At 36.5% G+C, this 20,734-nt stretch overlaps 1 protein-coding gene and 1 long non-coding RNA gene across 3 annotated transcripts in view; one reads left to right on the forward strand and one right to left on the reverse strand.

Annotated features, from left to right (window-relative positions):
• Window positions 1–695: 695 nt before the first annotated feature.
• The window catches only part of LOC110378060 (uncharacterized), a 47,553-nt gene continuing 27,514 nt past the window's right edge, over window positions 696–20,734 (reverse strand). The window contains exons 3-7 of one of the 2 annotated variants that reach the window (XM_064040377.1): window positions 10,709–10,814; window positions 5,129–5,271; window positions 4,648–4,745; window positions 3,209–3,374; window positions 696–947 (exon numbers count right to left, since the gene is read on the reverse strand). In XM_064040377.1, coding sequence (XP_063896447.1) covers window positions 844–947; window positions 3,209–3,374; window positions 4,648–4,745; window positions 5,129–5,271; window positions 10,709–10,814 — 617 coding nt within the window. In that variant the 3' untranslated portion in view covers window positions 696–843. Of the gene's footprint in view, window positions 948–3,208; window positions 3,375–4,116; window positions 4,283–4,647; window positions 4,746–5,128; window positions 5,272–10,708; window positions 10,815–20,734 lie in introns of both variants that reach the window. The other variant, XM_064040374.1, reaches the window with a different exon arrangement.
• LOC135118411 (uncharacterized) lies at window positions 1,250–1,898 on the forward strand. Its single transcript, XR_010277574.1, has 2 exons — window positions 1,250–1,521; window positions 1,695–1,898. It is a non-coding gene; the product is annotated as an uncharacterized LOC135118411 (long non-coding RNA).

The raw sequence follows: 20,734 nt of genomic DNA on the forward strand, positions 1-20,734 counted from the left end.
CCGCTCAGAGGTAAATGTGCCAATAGTCTGAAGAATAATTCTCTCAACCAGATTCGGGCCACCCATTTATAAAAAACAGTGTATGAATGTTTGGAAGACAAGAACGCAAACTTTTCAAAAATAAAATTCATGGGTTGTGGCGTCATACACTGTACGGCAATAATCGAAACTCGTAACCATTGCTTTTCAATTATGTTTCGTGATACACCTACACCCGCGCGGGTTTAATACATGAACGCTAAATATAAATTACTATGTTTGGAGGAGTATTTCCTTGACTTGTTGTACTGCCTGTAGCGCGCCAGCCGACAGCCGTCGTCGCGGTAGTACGTGTACTCCGGGTAGGGGATGTAGGCGCCGGTGGCGGGTCCAGCGGCACCATGATGGGCAGGTCCGTCATGGAGGCGGGCCGCTCGTACGACGAGGAGTCGGAGCGCCTGGCTCCGCGTACTGCGGGCTGGGGCCCTCCACCTGCGGCTGCACGTCCTGGCTCTGGTTGCACACGGGCACGCTGCGGCTGGTGTCGGCCGAGATGTTGGAGCGCGAGCGCAGGATGGGCCGCGTGGACGAGAAGTCGGCGGAGTGCTGCAGGCTCTTGGAGCGCGGCCGCGTGGCGCCCGGCGCCTCGTCGATGCGCGACAGCGTGTGGCGCCGCACGGGCCGGTACACCTGGCGCCCGCCGAGCATAGGCCGCTTGATCTTACGGTGGGAGTTGTACGTCTCGAGGGAGGAGGGCAGGGAGGGGGCGGGGGCGTGGGGCGGGGAGGGGTTGCGCGCGGGTGCCTGCGGGGCGGGGGCGTTGGCGAAGTGCGCCGCCACGAGGTCCCTCATCTGGTCACAGGCTCAGTAGTTGTAGGGGCCGTACTGGGACCCGTGGTAGTAGGGGCCCGGGTACGCTTGAGGAGGCGGGTAGCCTGCATACGCGTATTGCTGCTTCTGGGGGTACACTGTGAACACACCAAAAAATAATATTAGAAATATGGCAGATTATTTCAGTTGTTCTCAGTAGTTAACTAAATTGTTCCTTATTTTCTGTTTTAAATAATAACTCGATCCCTCTTATTATAAAACGCGGTATCAAATAAGTATCGGCTTTTGTACTACCTTTAATCCACCTTTAAGTACGACCTTGAAAAAACGTTATTACAAAACGCAGTTTATCGCAAGTCCTATTACTATCTGTAGTACAAAAGATAAACCATCGAGCCCCCTAGTTTAACTGCAGTACTTAGTCGACAAACATCAAATTCCGACATTATTTGCTTTTGAGGTTATTTGTTTTGTGATGAAAAAAACGAAAGTAGATATAAATATGTGTGATTTGGAATACTTGGATGTGTTAGAATACTATTGAGAGTGTCCGGGGACCCAACAGAATGCGTCATCGACAAAATCTCTTCAAATTACCTGACGACAATTTTCGATATAAATATCGATTTACGTTTTTCGAAATAATAGTCAATTGAATGCATGATGATAATCCAGGATGATCCTATGATGCTCAACTGGGCTCGCCATAAAGTAAGTAGCCTTTACAGTGCAAGTAGGTTGCCAAAACATCCTAATTAATTGTATACGAGTCAAAGTTTTTATTATGGATGTTTGTTTATGTTCCACACATAAACTACCACATAGATTTTGATGAAACTCCGAAAATATATCAGATTATCATACAGTCTATTGTTTATTTACAGATTCAAGACTATTTTGGCGTTTTGCACGCCGTATCTCTGCCAGTAATATGCAATGTTTGTAAAAGACTGGAAGCTTGCTAAAATGTACAAAAATGCCTAGATGAGAAAGGGAACAAGATTGTGTGATGAAGAACAGTGTCCAACATGTATCAGTGCATTTGACTGTATAAATAGACATCGGAATAAAATATAATTTTCTACTTTTATGTTGAAATGTTTCATTTTCTTTTGGTAATTTAATGCACACGATATTCTGTGTGTAGGTAAGTTATTGTGCACTTAATTTTGAAGAGGTTCTAATAAGATGCACAACGTCTTATTTAATCATTTAAATCGGGATGAAAATAATCCAAATTATTTCTAACCTAAAAACAACAACTCTGATACGCGCGCTGACGTTCCGTTATACGCGCAAACTCGATAGTTGTTTAAAAGAGAATAATTGGATCATGTATATTGTTAAAAGATACTAGAAATATAAAATTACATTTAAATAATAAAAAGTAATATTTTCAACTGCAGAGATATTTTTTTTATCATCATAGTTATTTATTTTTCATCAAAATAGACTTAACAAAATAATGTAAAAAGGAACGGCGCATAGAATTCGGAACGATTGAGCGAATGATTTAAATATTTGTTGCTTATAATCTGTGGATATTATTTGAACCACACACACACACAGACAAATCGAAGTACTAAACAGTCTTCTCTTAGTCTACGTTTTGTAATAAGGATGTCAAGACTATCGTAAGTACCGTAACAAACCAAGACGTCTTCAGTCGGGTTTAAACCACTACTTGCGGCAGTTTTTATAATAAGAGGGGATAAGTTTTTTTGTTAAGTCTCAGATAATTCGGAAATCTCTATTTTTATTTAATTAAACACTTTTATGTGTCTTGAAATAACAATATGTATTTAAAAAATCTTTATACATAGACAAAAAATACTACAACCGCTCATGCACATTCACCCTGTTTAAAATGAAAAATATTTACAATAGAAATCAGTAGTTAATATTTGTGTTGCCACAAGCAATATTTTTCAATGTTGCCTTCTTTGAATATAAGTTAATTTATTTTAAAATCGTGTGATTAATGTCTTGATGCGATCAGTATTTCAAATGATGTAATTATGATGAAGTTACAGCTTGAATTCTGATGTGGTGAGTATGTATCTGTGTATTCTAAAGGCAAGGCCTTGCAACTACCGTGAACAATGACGTCTACAACAAAATAATATTTTTTCTAGGAAACAGCTTAAAAATGCACTTAAAATTAACTTCAACAGCACCGAAACTCTTTAGTAGGTCTTGATAATCTTGCCATGCTTGAATGATGGACATAGCATAGCTCTATATCTAGCATTGACATTCGATAGAGGCTTCGCAGCGTGTGGTAGATGCCTGCCTCTGTACTTAAGTTCCTATATTTGGTATATAGACGCCTGCCTCATTTAAGTTTCTATCCTATTTCTACAACGTATGATCGTATGAAATGATTATCCAAGCATACCGGGCATGAGGTACTGCATGTTAAGCGCCTCCTCCCGCTCCCGCTCGCCGCGCAAGCAAATGGCCGCCGACGAGAACAAGATGGCGGACATCAGTGACAGGCCCACGCCGCACCAAGCGACCATGTACGACCAGTCGTACCACACGCGGGTCTTCTCACGTAATATCTGGTTTATACCGCCGGGGTTGCGAATGTGTGCGTGTAGTGTGGAAGATATAGGTGTGTTTGTGTGTGAGGTAGTGTGGGTTTGTGTATGTGTGTGGGTGTGTGTTTGAGTGTGTGTTTTTACACGTGATTGAAAATTTTAGCGCGGATTTTATTTTTGCCAATTAATTTCATATGTCGTGTGTGATAATGTATGTGTAAAGAAAATTGGTTATGTACAGTAGTAGGTTTCAGTTGAAAGTAAATTTTAATTCGTTCAAAATAAAGTTATTTTTCCAATATTTACAGCACCAATGTTAATAAATTCGTCCGTAAGCGAGTTAGTATTGCGTTTGGCGTAAACCAGATATTATGAGATAGCCAGTTACATTGATATGCGTTAAACGACCGGTCGCAGTCGCGAAGTTATACGCAGTAGCCAAGGTTCATAGAAACATGAAAAAAAGAGAAAAAGCTTTTTGTTAGTATGAGATACTAAACCGAATGTTCTTATCAACTAAGTTATTGATGATTTACTGTCTAGTGAAGTGTAATATGTATGATTAGGTACCGATATCAATCCTTTTATTTTTTTATTATCATTTAAAAAAAATAGAGTACCTAATTACCACACACATTACAAAACACTTACAAACAATATTTGTAACAATATCATCAGAGGGAAATCGTAGAAAATATACAAAAGATTTTAGTCTTATTCCCGCCAAGCGTAACAAGATGGCCGCTCAAGATGGCGGTCTAACCTGGCATTATGTACTGCACGTTATTCTGCTGTTCCCGCCTTTTTTCCTTGCTCAGGTAAATGGCGGCGGAGAAGAATAAAATGGAGCTGCCAAAGGAAACGCCGACAGACAGCCAGGCGAGGATGTACGACCAGTCGTACCAGATCGAAGAGTTGTCTTTTAGCACCTGGTGTTGGGGGTGGGTCAATTATGTGGTACAAACCTTTGGCTTAAATGTATACACTAGGTAGATGGAAGATTAAGATATTTTTCCTGTCTGGGTCGAAGGACAACATAAGATCCAAAGTAATGATTTATTTTTAGACTCGTTGTCAGACGCGTGTCCATTTCAAGTCTCATACATATCCATGTAATTAACTTATTAAAGGTACCTAGCTACAATAAGCTCGAATATTGCGCTAATATTAGGTACATTATCTCACGCAATATAGCTCTTCTTTTTAATTTTTGAATATTGAGGTCTAACGACTCATAGAACTATATTTAATATTCTTCTTTCTAATTTGCTTATCCTATATTTTCGAGACTTACGTTAGGCCATTGTTGGTAGTATTCCTCTCCAACGACCTTCTCCTTTTCGTAGAACTCTACTCCGTGCCATAATGCCATCGCACCTGCCGCTAGTAAACCTGCAACACCATAACAACGAATCAGTCAATGATTTATTTTGACTTAGGTCTAGTCAGTTCGAATCAAACGAGTTAGCCAGTTCTCGAACATAAATAAATAATTTTAAAGACTGAAGTTTTAGGTAATCGAAGTAAATGCACGATGTTGCCAGAAAATAGTTAAGATCTTGTAATTTTTGTTTGCTCAATTATCTTAACTGAGTCATAAAACAATTTTCATTTATTTGCCAATGACAACACTGGTACACAGCTACATCCGAAGACATAGATTGGAAGCCGACCCCAAGCAACATAGTTGGGAAAAAGGCTCGGAAGATGACGATGATTTATTTGCCAGTGAAAACATGTTCCAAACAGTGATGGTCATTAGCTTAAATACTTACATGTGACCAGCATAAGTATGGCAGTGGCAGTAATATTGCCAGGACTGCGCTTCCAACAGCCGACAACGCCGGTCCAGAACGCGATGAAGAGGGACAGGAACGCCACTATGAACAGAGCTACCGTTGAACGCGCCATGTGCAGCCTGGAATTAGAAGAAAATCGGTTAGATTAGACTGTTAGAAGACCAGTAATCGGAGCTTTTAATAATAAGGAATCTTGAGTCAAATAAATAATCATATATGTATTTATAACAGATCTTGAGAAGGTTGAATCGGAGTGGATTCTATGCGTCATTCATAGCACAGTCCCGCTACCATGAGCTTTAATTTTATTTGTAGTTACCTCCCTACTATATCATACCGACTAGTAATTTTTTTATGTAGGTATGGCTTTAACAGATAGGTACAGAACTCCAACCATTCGATGCCTGAAGTTTTTAAAACTTTGACGTGAAGTTGCTTATAGACAGAAGATTTTTGAGCCCATTGCTAAAACAGCGGAGTTTTAATTATGTATAATTATTTAAGATTTTCTTCAATGTCGACTGCGTACAACTTGATTGTCAGTCATAAGTTACACAGAGTACAGTCAATACAAGATAATGAAAGGCTTTTGTTTCAATCACATGACAATAACATCTTGTAACATGTGAATACATTCTCAATACTGTAATTATTGTTCATCTTCGTATTCTCTTGTAAGTCATAACATAATTATTATATAAAAAATATAACATTATTGTTTATACTGCCTGGTATATAAATATTAAAACTGATATTGATGATATAAAAAATAATGATAAATTGATCTGAGATTATAAAATATCGACCACAGTTTCTGAAGATGGGTTTGTTATGAAACTGCGTACAAGAGAAGAGACACACCTTGCGGTAGATCGAGTTGACCACAGCGGTATTGTAACTGTACCTACCTATCTACTGATGTTATTTCTTGTAGCGGTGTTTATGCTATCGACAATCTACATAGTTGTTCTTGTTCAAAGCTGGTATTTAAGACTCTTCAAGGTTCCTGTCTAATTGCATCCTACCTATTTTAATCCCAATCATAAATTCGGTACTGAAAATTAAAAAATCAATGAATATTTATAGATACCAACCTACTTAAAGATTTAGATACCAGTTTCGTACAAGCCCACAAATTACTCAAGAGACAAGCCTTCAAGCCAAAAGATTAATAGCTAAGGCTTATAAAGTATTATTTATTGTACGCCTTCAATGTAGCAATAAGTATCTGCGAATGATTATCAACTGTGATTCGAACACAGACAATATAACGATTTGTCTCAATATCAATCAATGGCCGACGAAGCGTTGACCTAGTTGGTAACCCAAGGCCTTGCAATTGCATTTTCAATTGCGTTGGTCCTAGAATACTGCCTTGTGGGACACCATGAAATTTTAGAGATGAGAATACAAAGCGAATTTTGCAAATGCCTGTGTCAAGATGCAATAAAAGCAAGTGCAAAGACGATATTGTAAGCAAGGTCACTGCAGTTCAGGGTTTTGCAGTCAAGTATCTTGCAAGATGTTACGAAATTGCCAGTGTTTGCGTGATAAATTAGTGGTGGTTTTATTTGTTCCATTTGTTTTAAATTTTATGGTAGGAAAGATAGCGTCAATAATTTCCTTTGGCTACATTTTTATAGAATTCAGAGTATAACGGTATTTTCAGTCAAAACTAAGTTAAAACCATTCGACAAGGTCTTCTTTTACCTTGTAGAATATCTGAATCTATGTCAAATAAACACTGAGTGACACCTTTTCTAAAATCCCTCGCAGGGAAAGTAAAGATTAGATTCCTTTGTCACAGATTGTCACGACGATTGCACAGATAATAACTAGCTTGCCATAACTATAACCATAGCTTTACATAATGATTCAATGACCCGTAGCTAATGCTGCGTACCTTACTATTCTATTGTTCTGTCTGTAGATGTTATAATTAGTAGTTTATAGGTATTGTTTATTTGAGAACCATATGGCACAGCTGTTGTTTGTATAAGTTACGATAGTGATGATACCTTGATTGATTCTTGTACAGATGTTATGGGAAAAAGAGAGAAAGGTAGGTACTACCCATTATAAAATGTTTTGAAAATCTCAAAATTTCACATTATCAAAATCGAAAATGATGCATTTTTAAGCCTTATGAGAACATAATTTCAGTTAACCAGTAAATAAGTGTTCAACACAGATATATGAACAGATTCGAACATAGTATGATGAGGCATTTTATTCAAGGGGAACTTGGGATGTCCCGAATACTGGCAGGATTAATGATAATCATGACATCACTGGGGAAGAACATAATGCATTTGACATAATATAAAAGGAAGTGTTTTCAGAAGGACATCGCGAAAAGGCTTGTCGACGCTTCACGTGACCAGAGGGATGGCTTATTCTTCGGACAAAGAATTAGCATTGCCATTCAACGTGGCAATGCAGCCAGTCTTCTGAGCACGTTTCCGGAGGACAGTGATGCGGAGGAATACTTCGACGCCTCGACGTTCTTTTATATTATATGTTTTATGTTTATATATATTTTGTATATAGTATTTTATTTTTAGACTAGCTGTTGCCCGCAACTTCGTCTGCGTGGGCAATATAGAATAGTCAAAATACTACTTATCCCGTAGGTGCATTCTTTCACGTGACAGTATAATTAGGATTAGCACTTAGCAGTCGCATAGATTCATTGATCAAGGTTGTGTTGTGGATGTGACCATTTATCTAAACAAAGAAGTAAAGTTTGTGACGTTGTGAATATCTCTGGATCTAGTCAGCCAATTTGGAAAATTATTACGTATGGTGCGTAAGTAATTTTCACAGGAAACAGTTATAATCTATGTCTATATGCTTTGAGTCTGACAAAGCTGTCATTTGTACATTTTCTGCAGCTGCTGCGACTAATCAGAAGCCAGAAAGTCTGTCAGTTTCACCATGGATATCGTCTTGTGTAGTGAGACTGGATTGAAGATAGGTAGATAGGTAGTCGCTCCAAGCAAAATATTGGTACTCAAACAGATTCGGTGAGTGGAAGGCAACACCAACATAGTTGGGGAATAGCTGGATGGATGATAAAATGAGTCATCATCATCAGCAGGCGCATAGGGTAGGATAGTTTCACTACTGGGGAGAAACACTTGTATGACGGGGATTTTCTGTGCACTTACTCACTATGGTAAGGCTGACCCCACATTAGGCGTGCGCGATCCTCGGGCGTGTGAGTAGCACGCTGCATGAACGTCGCGTTTTGCTGCCCTGCGGCATGTGTGAAGAGTGCAAGCGACGCGCTCGCGGCGAGCACGCAGCGCTCGAGTTGCATTCTTACCCCTTCGCCCGCTATCCCCGCCGCCCGCTGAACGCCTTAGCAGTTAAACGTCAAGGAGAGCGGCGCGTGCGCGCCGCGAGCGCGCTGTAGGTAAATGCCACAGGGCAGCAAAACGCGACGCTCACGCAACGCGCTCGCGACGCACGCGCGGCGCCCGCGCTACTCACACGCCCGAGGATCGCGCACGCCTAATGTGGGGGAGGCCTAAGCCGGGACTCCACCGAAATGTTTGCATTAGTTCACGAATAGGCAAAATGTACGTATCTGTGAGAGTCCACTTCATGTGTTCGTACTTGAAACCTGCAGTTTTGCCAAGATTTTCAAAATGTACGCTTGCAATTTGTCATTTCTTGGTGGAGCCAGCAAATCGAAAGAAACATAAGTGTTGTATACTGTGCGTCACTACCGCACACCGGGAAAATTTCGCTCTTGCGGAGGACGTTTATATACCATATTTTGTGTCACACAGGACGACAGTAAGTATCCACCGAAACACTTTCAAAGATCTGATGAACGAACAAATCAGACCTGACTTAGTCACCTGGGGCCAATCAGAGCTCTATGAAGCGATCATATGCTTTGGCTCCTACTGTTATTGTGGTTTCTGAAAATTTATTCACCTCATTCAACGATGAATGTAATTCTGATGGTACTATTAAGAACACTTGCTTAGCGCAGAAGCTGACGTTGTCAGGTCGACTCTTTTGACCTCTCGAATAGGATACCATTGGTTTTTGTGCAATGCACACCTGCAATGCATGCTGGATTAGGATAGGATACAGGTGGATAGGATTTGCAACAGAAAACAATTCTGTCTTTGTGATTGAATGACATCAAACGTAGTTTTATATAAAAGGTGTTTTTTTAGACTTGGCTCGGGTCTTACTGAGACTGTTCGTAATCGTGACCAGTGTATTTGCGATCAGAAGTTGAAAGTAAGCATGTCTCTGGTATGCGACGCGAAATTTGTACGTTTTCAGACGCATAAAGCATTTTACGTGTGTATGGTATTAAATCGAGAAAGCTCCCATTTCTTATCTGCACTTTGTATCTGGGCTTGTTCTTAAAGCTACAGAATCCTACATTACCTACCTACCTCACGCTTTGCAGCGCTTGCGAGAGACAGATCTTCCTTTCTTCTAGGATTAAGTTTACATATTTTGCATCAGAAAAAATAATTAAGGTCTACTTAATACTACTTACTCAAAGTAATTTGTTTTAAGGCCACCACATTAGTGGAAGATAAGCTAAACTATGTTTATGAAAAAATCCTGATATGAACTCCATCTGTAACTTTAAATGATAATTAATTGCTATACTAAAGTCATCATTTTTGACATAATGTTCAAAAAATAATTTAGATGGCACCGTTTTAAATTTGGCTGAGAACTTTTAATTTTCCTTTCATCAAGGTAATAATTATAATTGGATTTTGATGTGGCACGGCAAACTGACAAACACTATTGAAATGTCTATCGAAAAATTACACTACGTGTTAAAATATGGTGAATTACGGAAAATACACAACTCCATCTGTTAAAATAATAATCCTCTATAAAGAATGTATGGTAATTTATTGTCATTTACCACCTCACTCCTTTGACAAATTTTATGTATTTTATTTTACACAGATTACCACAGATGGAGCTACTTTAACCTTGGCTAAACAAAATTTTCATATTTTTTTTTCTTCCGAATTTACTTATGAAGGTGTGATTTTCTGTGTAAAGATTAATAATAGGCCGATCAACTAATATAAGTACAACATTCAAATGTACAGTTTTGACAAACAGATTGCGTGTCGTAATATTTTACATCTTGAATTCACAAAATTAATCATATCTTTTGATAGAGTGAATCGATTTCGATGAAACAAAAACTAAGTAATACCCCAAGTTACGTAGAATTTTTGTATATAAGCATTATCTGCATTGAATTCGTAGATTTTACGTGAATCCCGAACAAACAAACAGATAAACAGACAAACAGACAAACAGACAAACAGACAAAAATGATAAAAATGATGGAAATGGGTTCTGTTAGTTATCCTTTAACATGCTGGCTATTTTTTTTGTCAATTTCTTCAATGTACAAAAATTACTTTTCTACAGATTTATTATATGTATAGATTTGTATAAAGATAAGTAGTTTAAATTTCAGAAGAATATTTAGAAATATAATAAAATTTACATATTAATAAAAGAATATAGAAAGTAGTCTGTTGTTACCTGTTCATAGCGTCGTCTGACAGGCCTTTCGTCTCGTTGTTCTCGTCAGGGATGAAGTAGTCCACATTGCTGCAGTGCGTCTCCACAGGCGATAGGTAGATCTCAACTGGAATAGACATAAATGACTGGTTAGATTTATGTGTAAGTCAGAATAAATTTTGTCTTAATTTTTAAAAAATATTTCCTATTTATAACGTCCAATCCGACAATTAGCTGCGACAAAATGCTTGCTGCTTTTGTGTTTGGTAAGGTGATTCCAATTTTAAAGACATGAAATTCAACAATAACAAAACAAAAATAACATTAATTACCAAAGCAGTAAAACAAATACATTCGCCTTTATTTACTAGAACTAAAGTTTATTAATAAACAGAATACCAATAACATCATCGAGAGAATAATCATGAAAATACCGATAGCCTGATTCACCGGTTGCCATCCGTTTGTGACGAAACCTAAGTACCTATGCAGGCTGTATATAAATTCATACCTTTGCAAAAGTCTCGTAAACTCTTTACGAGTAAAACCTTGTTTGGAGAAGAAAGTGTAAAATGTGAGTTTAAACCTGAATTATAAATACTTATGATTCATAGCTCGTCATGATTTTATATTTTACGGGGTATCCGATACTATTCAATGGGTAATGAAATTTTATGAAGTCATAGTAGTTTGCACGGATTTTATGAATAGGTATTCTGCGTCGCTTTTCATACTATAATCTTCTGAATGCATCATTATTAGGAATTATTTGAGCCATCTTTCCAACCATCAGTGAGTTAGCCCTTGTTAAATACTTAAATGCCAATTCAAGATAAAATATAGAGTCTTAATAAAATAAAAATCCTCTTATTAATTATTTATTTAAATTCACAAACAATAATTATAGGCAATTAATAATGAATAAATCAACTGGCAGTTTCCTCATATTTGCAGTCGGGTTTCTCCGAAACATTTGTGTGTCGATCAACGCATTCGAATTTCAAGTAGTTTAGTGATCTCATACAAAAACCGCAAAAATAACTTATTATAAAGCATGGGGTAACGCTAATTCGCTAAAATGTCGCTAATCTAGCTTGTACAATGTACCTATGAACCCGATTTATTCGTGTTAACATTTCTACAGTTATTTAAAACACTAAATACTTCTTTAAAATATTGAATTAAATAGATATGCTCAAAATCTTGAGAAAATCAGTCAGTATTTCTGAAGTTAGTTACGGATTAACTAAGTTACCTCTTAATATTAAGAGATGTATAACTACATATATTCAGTTCCCATTGTATATTTTTTGCTCTATAACCAGAAAACCAGGAAATAGACAAAACATAAAGCCTGATTATTAAGTCATCAAATAATTACTGCACAGCTCACACAGAGACGCAACGCCATAGATATACAAAAGACAAGACAAGGCATAAAACACCTTATTACGTCCTCAGAGAGTTGCAAATTGTATGTCAGGAGCAATCAGCGTTCTATATTGTTTTTGTTAATTGATTATAGAGGCTGTGTCTATCGGCAAACACCTATACTTAGAGCAGATATCTGTTGCACATCATGAAGTTAGTAAAATCAGGGCAAATCTGAGTTGAGAACGAAGAAATCTAGTGGGCTTCGGTTTCGGATTTTCTCAACTCTTTTTTAAATGAACTCTTTTTTCTGACATTTTGATATTACATTAAAATATATGCATTCACAAAACGCATAAAGAGAATGCCTGAACTTAGTCTGTTCTGCGCACAACTTCTCATTGAACCAGCCAAGTGATCTCGTCATCAACGCGTGCGCATTTACCGGGATTTCACAACCTATTGTCTCACACGCAAAAGAATAAATACACGGTAGAATACTAATAACAATTTACAAGTTTTCATAACGTGTATAATATAGAACATAAAGTTTCTTGCATATAACCTCTTTTAAAACGTAAGTTATCGGTTAAATTAAAAGTAAAAGTTATTGAATGGACGAAGGAGGTCAAACTTGTAAGAGTTAATTCGGCTTATCAGAGCTTAACTTGTCTCGAGAAAAAAGCTTCGGATATTTTGGATACAAAAATCTTACTGCGTTTGTAAACCTGACAGCCAATGCGACGAACAGTTTCCTCAATAAATAAGTGCCAACAAATAGGTGTGAATGTATCCTAAAAACCCACTTTTTTGGTACTTATAATTAAAAGATAATGCCGCAAAAATTGTTCTATTGTAACTGTCGGTTCTCACAACATTCTCTTAGCTAAGATCTATCGCACCTCTCTTTCTAACTACACGATTTTTTCTTAAGAAGGAAAGTGATAGATTAGATAAGCAGTTGCGTTTGAAACGCGACCGCATTTCGGTTTCAGTAGGAAAATGTGCTTATTTTGTAACTGCGCACGTGAATATGTTGGCAGTCACTTCTAACTTCCTTCATAATTTTTAAATCTACACATATTGTTCTAAGTGAGCTTAGTTATGATAACCCGACAATCGACCATTAATCTTACTTAAATCTGACAATCCATAATTGCAGGCAACGGGCAACAATACCATAAGTCTTAACAAAACAGAGACGCGTCACTTGAACATGTGACCATCACATAAGGAGTCTTTAAATTCAGCAGGAAATCACATTCACAACATTTATAACTATCTTCCTAATATCTTACACAAACAAGACTCAAAGGTCTTTCATAATTAGATCGGCAATATCAAATATTTTGACAGTAGACGTCAGTCATATTTCAGTTACCACAAGGTCAGCTATACATACGAATATAGATATGTATTAATATAGTAGCCATTGTATATGAGCACTGTTTAAACGTATGCATATTCAATGGGCAACAATATTAATATTATGGCAATCGGCACATTGTTCTACCCACATGACGATGGTATGCATTCGGTAAGCTGACTGTCTCTCATGGTGTATGGTGTAAGATAGGCTACTAAGTCCTGGATTAATATTATCGAGTAAGTTATGAAAGAGTTGGGAGACAAGCAAACCTCTCTTGAGATTGTTATCTGTAAAATAGGATCGTTAGAACATATACTCGTAAAGAAAACCAAAGATAGAAAATAATATAGCCTAGGTATACGTAGCAATGGACTGTTATCCTTAAATATAATAAGGAGTATGACAGTCTTTTGTCCTCCGTGAGTATGACAAAAGCAGAGAACAAAAGATTAAAAATTAGTCCACAAATATTTCATACAGCAAATATTGAGTTTACATAAAACAGGCAGGCTATATGAAAATCATTGACCTAGAAATTCAAACCACAAATACGAAGGTTACATAGTTTCACGCTCGTTATCCTACGACAGCAACCCACATTAAAATCAAACCAGACTTTTTATCATAAAATACCAGTCCTTGATACCGCTTCGAAATTCAAGCGCAGGATCTCAGATACCCAGCTTATTTTAACCGTGACCCTTTCGAAGCTACCTCACGGCATTCCATCGTCACATTAGCAATCGCTCCACGCACCCACTTGGCCCACACCTAAACATGATAAGTGCGTTCTAAATAGGTGACCGGGTTCAGGCGACATTTGGTGGCGAACCGTAGGCGAGTCGCTGCGTAAGGAGAAAGTCTGGTATGTCCTTGTTAAGATCAGGTGTGTGTGTAATAATTATTAGGATTATTTCAAGTGAATTGAACTGTTCGTTGTGGTCTGGCCTGTAACTGTACTGTAAATCGAATGCCGCTAAATTGTTTAGCCTTACCAAGGATTGCAAGAAATATACGGAGCTGACTGCCAACTTTCGCTAGTAAGGTTGAGGTTGTTTAAGAAGAATCGAATCTTAGTCCTTGGGTTCATACGCAGAGGGCTCCAAAATGAACAAAGGCTTTTTTTTTAGTCTGTAGTCCTTGGGTCTATCGAAAGTGTACCTTCTTTTTGATATCATTACAGTAACACACAATCAAATTATGACATCTAATTGCCAAACACAAAATTTTGTTTTGTTCAACAATTAAAACAATTAGCACATAATGTTGCAATGTCAATTCGATATAAATCAACATTCGGATACAGTAATTGTGAAGGATATTGAGGCATGGATGTTGCTACACCCCGTACGAATAACTAATATCAATATTTAACTAAGTTTCCGCTGTAATTTGGCCAAACTTCTTCTACTTCCACAATTAGTTGGAAAATATTAATTAATTATTTTACGAGGCAATAACTTCTCGTAGCAATTATAAAACTGTACTTTTTGATACCTCCATTTTTCGAAAATATCGAAGGTAACCTAAAATTAGTCACCAATCAAAGAATTGGCCAAGGCAAGCGATTCTTATTAGTCACAAGTCATGTTCCGGTTACAATCCCAAGCATGTATAAATTATCAGGGTACCTAAACATTCATTAGCAGTACCTAAGTAGTACCTACTAGTTTATGTTCTGTAATCTATGGTACTACTTAAATACTACATGGCCCAGCCTTTGTTTCCAGCCATAACCATTCGCACAATTAAACATTCAAGTCATTTAGCATTTCAAATAGCACTTAAAATATTAATAAACTTCCTCATTTTAAAAGTTACGCAACTATTACGTAAAGTTCACGATGGCTAAAACAATAGTGGTACATAAATGCAAGTTTGCACAAAATTGCGAATAAAACTCAAGTCCTTACATAAACATGCAGTATTCTTTGTCGTCTGCTAAAGTCACGTTTTCGAACGTATTTTCATCTTGTCACAATGGCATCTATTGGCGTATCGAATATCATCAATTGTTCAATTTGTGTTACTTCTACTTTTAAGAATCATTTTTTATATGCGTATGAAAAGTTAAAAACGCAAATTAATTTTAAAAAGAAGAAGCTGGAATTAGTATTAAAAAACGGGTAAGTCACAAATTTAAAAAGAAAATGACAGGAAAGAAAACATGGCGGCCCAGTATTTTCACAGCTCACTTTTCCCGCCAATTACCAATGGCCAGTTTCACTTTCTTATTTTACCGCGAAGCTACTTAGGTTGCTGGAGTCTAATTTACTGACCATGTCTCTCTTTGGTATGTTAAGCGTGACCTCTTCTTCAAGGTGTGGTTTACAAATGAAAAATGTTTAAATATGTCGGCTAGTGGAACGAAGAAAGTTGAGGATTGCAGGACATTGTTCGCGTTTGCTTTTTTAACAGTACTATTAAGGACAGTTCTTTATGAACAAAAATAATAAAGAATAAGAATAAAAAATAATAAATAGAACAAGATCCCTTAAAATATAAAACCATTTTTTAGCTCATGGCTATCATTTTCAAATAAAGGATTAAAAGCTTCTTTAGGCGCGAAAAAGCAATGAGGTCTTATTCAATCCATTGACATTTTACGTACTAAGGTTACCTCACACGCAGATAATAATATTCTAGGAACGTTTTAAGTAAACCCGATATGCGATTAGCCAATAGCTAAAAAGCAATAATCGTAGCACTGAATACAAAATACCTGTTTATAAATTACATGTTCGTTTTGCGAAATAACGTAATACTTATGTAGGTACGGGTAGCATTCAATTTGAATGTTATTTGGTTCATAACCATTTGTTTTTGCCTCAAGAACGCTCGTTAAGTTTTGTTCGAGGTTTACTTAGGACTTGGAGAACTGAAGTTGGGTTGAGCTTAATGCGAATAATAAATGATTTTGAGAAAAGCTATGATGAAAGGTGATTATGATACAGGAAGGCTAAAATATAACTTTATCAATATTCTCATCTACTAGGACAGTTTAACTAGTTTAAGTATTTTCTTCATTGCTGATTATTAGATAGACTTGTAGATACGAGAGGCATCTTAGAAATCCGACTAAGAAAGTGTATTTGTTTACATTTCAAGACGAACGATTTCTCTAAGGAAGAGAGAACTAGCGATAGACGATTTAATTCGTAACTTTCCAAGATAAGTTATTTTAATTATTTATTTATGATTTTATAGAATTTTAATTACATTACGTAAGTTTTGTGTTCGATTCAGAAGTAGGTAGCTAATGATTTAGTAACTAATCGATTAGTGTCCGTAATTAATGTTGTCGTTTAATTTTATGACGCTCTAAAATGTTTTACCGAAAATTGATTTAATCTTAAGCTATTATTACAAAATTTCGATTCATAAACATAAATAAACGAAATACTACGCTATTGCGTGGTTATTTTTAAATACTTTTTCTCAAAACATTTTTTTTTTCATTTATTTTATTAAATGGTGATTGGTGATTAATTAATGTTTTTTTTTAATCCAAGCTACATTATTTGTCAAACCCATACTAAATCAATTACCATATTGCAAAGACATTTACTTAAATTAAACCAATTAGCTGCGAGCTCCTTACAATATCACCCATAAACACCCATAAAAGCTAGAGCTATTAAAAAAAACAAAAAAAAAATAGGAACAGTTTACAATTAACACGAATACAAGAACAAGTGTGTCGTGATTTCGTGTGATGGTAATTGGTCAATGGCTATTGCCATCCGGGGCGCGTCACGCACACACCGACACGTAATCGGGTAGCGTGACAATACGGACATACATGTAAATCTATGTCCGACTTATTTACATGGACTATTGGCTTTTGTGAATCTTAATTCTTTCTTTAATGTTGTATGCGATGTGTGTAAGTTTTTGTTGGCGCCGGTGTAAGAAAATATGTGGAATGGTTTGAGATGTAAAAACATTTACCCCCGTTATGTGGCTAGTGTTTAACGGATTATTCTCATTTGTTTTTCTGAGGAGAAATAACTTTATTTCTTTAGACTTAAATTCAATTACTAAACTTCAACTATATTGGTACACACTCACCCAAAAAGTGAGATAAAACATGTTGATGATAAAACCTCATGATTTTAAACTAGGCACGTAAAGACAACACACAAATACATTCTCCATTTCAATGGGAAAAGAAAATATGAGAGTTTCCGCAATTTCAAAAGACCGAATATTTGTAGTGAAAACCTGACCACAAGACCGCCGAGCGAAACGTTTACAATCAAAGGTAAAGTCCCTTTCTCTTGAACACTTATTATGTATGTAAATAAAAAGCCATCTCATTGAGTGTTTTTCTAGTGTTTAGTAAGTATTCTTCTTAGAAATTTAAATTGGTTAAAAGACGACCTGTCCTTCTAAATACATTTGCCTTATTAATGGAATCTCTAAGATTGTTTCTTGCAGAAAAGGAAAGAACACTAATGGTGCGTAAACATGCCTTCTTTTCACACCTAATCATTGCACAAAACGTGTAACAAAAGTACACCTAACGCTTCGAAGACAGGCGTAACGGCTACATTCATACAAAAACTGTTATAACCTGACACTTTAACAATACGAAGGTTCGCTTGCGCATCGCGTGCATTCCTTCACGGAACGTTGAGTGCTTGCAAAACTCCTGATATGGGCTTAGATTCGCCGGACTTTGCGAAACAAACTATTAGTTACGTATGGCCGGCAGTTTTCTACTTCGATTAGTCGGAAGATTGTCAATCGTTACAAAATTATGTGTTTCATGTACGTACTAATGGAATAGGTAGGCGTAATGGAACGTTTAGTTTTGAAATCTAGATTTAGAAGTTATGATACTCTAGTTATACAATCTAGATATATTTTCCTGATTCTTGTCGACAGAATAAAACAAATGAAGACTACGATGCTCAATACATTGGCACATCTTGTAAAGCACTGGTACTCAGCTGAATCCGGTTAGACTGGAAGCCGACCCCAACATAGTTGGGAAAAGGCTCGGAAGATGATGATAGGTATGCATCAGCCAGTAAACACATTTATTTGCCAAGATCTTCTGTGTACGTAAGCGTTCAATGACAATAATATACTTATACATATGCAGCGTGGAAGTGCACCCATGCATATATAACAAGCATAAAAACGATGCAGGAAGGAAAGTTGCTGATAACCTGCATTTGATATATCAGCTTGTGTCCATAAACGGTATGACAGGTGACATAATAGCCGTAAAGAAACACCTGGAAACACTCATTTCAGAGACGATTATATAAAGCACAATTTGGAGTGCCATATAAGTAGAGCAGAATTACAAGAAGTCTGAAAATGTAGGACGCTCTTTGTCAATGTGGAGGGATTGAGGATCTGAGAATGAGTGAAAGCAACAGTTGGATCGTCAAACCAGTACCAGGATGATATGGGGTACTGAGAAGCTCAAGGACTACAACCGACCACACATTTATTAATAAGGCTGCCGATTAGCATAAAAACTAAACGAAATCATAATGTATTGTGTCACAGGTTATTACATCAATTGACTTTTGTGTCAGCAACTAAAGCCCTTAACCCTCTCATTGCCTACAGCTCAATCCTATATTACAAAATTAACTCACGAAGAATATTGTACCTAAGTTTCCTTCACAAACAAGGACCAATTAACGTTATCAACACTATTAATTACAAGGCGTTAAATCTGTTTACGATCACCTCATACCACCTTGACGAAGACAAACAGAACATGGGATGACATCATTGTACCATCGTTTAGCTCATACTTTAACTATTAAAAGTAAGTACTTGAATGTGTGCTATATGTGTAGCAGTTACAGGAAATTATTGCATTATTATTAATACCTCAAGGATTAATTATAATGGTTAGTAGATATTTAGTAATACTTAACTTTTCAGTCCTAAGGTATAGAATTTTGTACAATCTAAGTGTGTGCCTTGCCTTAACCATTGGCTACAACGTGAAAGTTTCCCATATCGTAACTATCAAGAAACTATGATGTTCGCTAAAGCTGGAAACATTTAGGACTCTCATTGTTAACCGACTTCAATTCTGCAGTTTTTTCTGGCCACCGTATAAAAAGTAGGTATTTTGATATCCCATAATCATCCTCGAAATCTTAATACTATATGTCTATTCACATGACATGACCATGGCAGTCGATAGTAGCCACACACATAATTGCTGCATTTAAAGCCAGCAGATTCGTCATCTCATCTAATCACAGCCAGATTGCGAAGGTCTCTCATCACCTACATACACGACATGGAGCGTGGACGGTATTGAATACAATATATGTATGTATAATGACGGATAATCGTTAATTTCACGAAACAAAGGACACATAATGAGAGATAATGATGTCGAGCTACTTCTCAGTTCGTTTCACAATGGTCATGTTTGTCTTTGTAAGTATTGAGTATTTAATAACAAATGAAAAAAGTAAATCTGGCTGAAACGTTGTTTTGAGAGAAGAGATTGTGGCAAAGGTAGAAAGTATACGTCTTATCCATGCGGAAATTATTTCTTTCCCCGTTTCAGTATCAGAGTATTTTACTATAAATTCATTCAAAGAAATAAATAACATTAATACCTATAAAGATATCCTCTCGGCATAAGAAAGAAGTATTTAAGTATACTAACGGAAACAAAACACGTTTTAACAGTTACAATGAAACGAGATTATTTAATTCTACAAAAAATTAACAAGTTGTACGTGGACGGATTTGTCATATAATTTAGTTAATTAGGTATATTCAGAAACAAAACTCCTATAGTAGTCACCAGCTGATATTTTCCTTGAAAATATTCATAAATGATTTTAATTTTATGAACTCAGGTCATATCAAATAGTTGACATTCAATAGAAATCATAACACGCTGACTTTCTACGATTCTAGCTTTCTATCCATAAACTATACTCATTGAATATTAAAATACAAAACAGTTATTATTAGCAAATTCCATAGTCAACGATTGAAAAACTATAACACGGTGACATGGGGCAAAAGCGAATGATAAAAAAGTAGATTCATTGGTGACTAGGGTAAATTAACCTAGGTTAGGCTACATTGATCAAATACTTACGTACCAAAAAGTTCAGTCATACTAAAATAGAATCATTTAAAATAAAAGAGTTATAAGTAAATAGCTCCATACCAAGTGTTTTCTATCATCCAAATGTTTCTATTAACATTATCTCGATATTATTTCCCTGTCAAAAAATAGGGCATTTCTTATCATTCGTTGACCGCTACTACAAATAGAGAGTCATTTAACTTTCAACATGTTT

Source organism: Helicoverpa armigera, chromosome 2 (assembly GCF_030705265.1).
Source record: "Helicoverpa armigera isolate CAAS_96S chromosome 2, ASM3070526v1, whole genome shotgun sequence".
Classification (NCBI taxonomy): Eukaryota; Metazoa; Arthropoda; class Insecta; order Lepidoptera; family Noctuidae; genus Helicoverpa; species Helicoverpa armigera.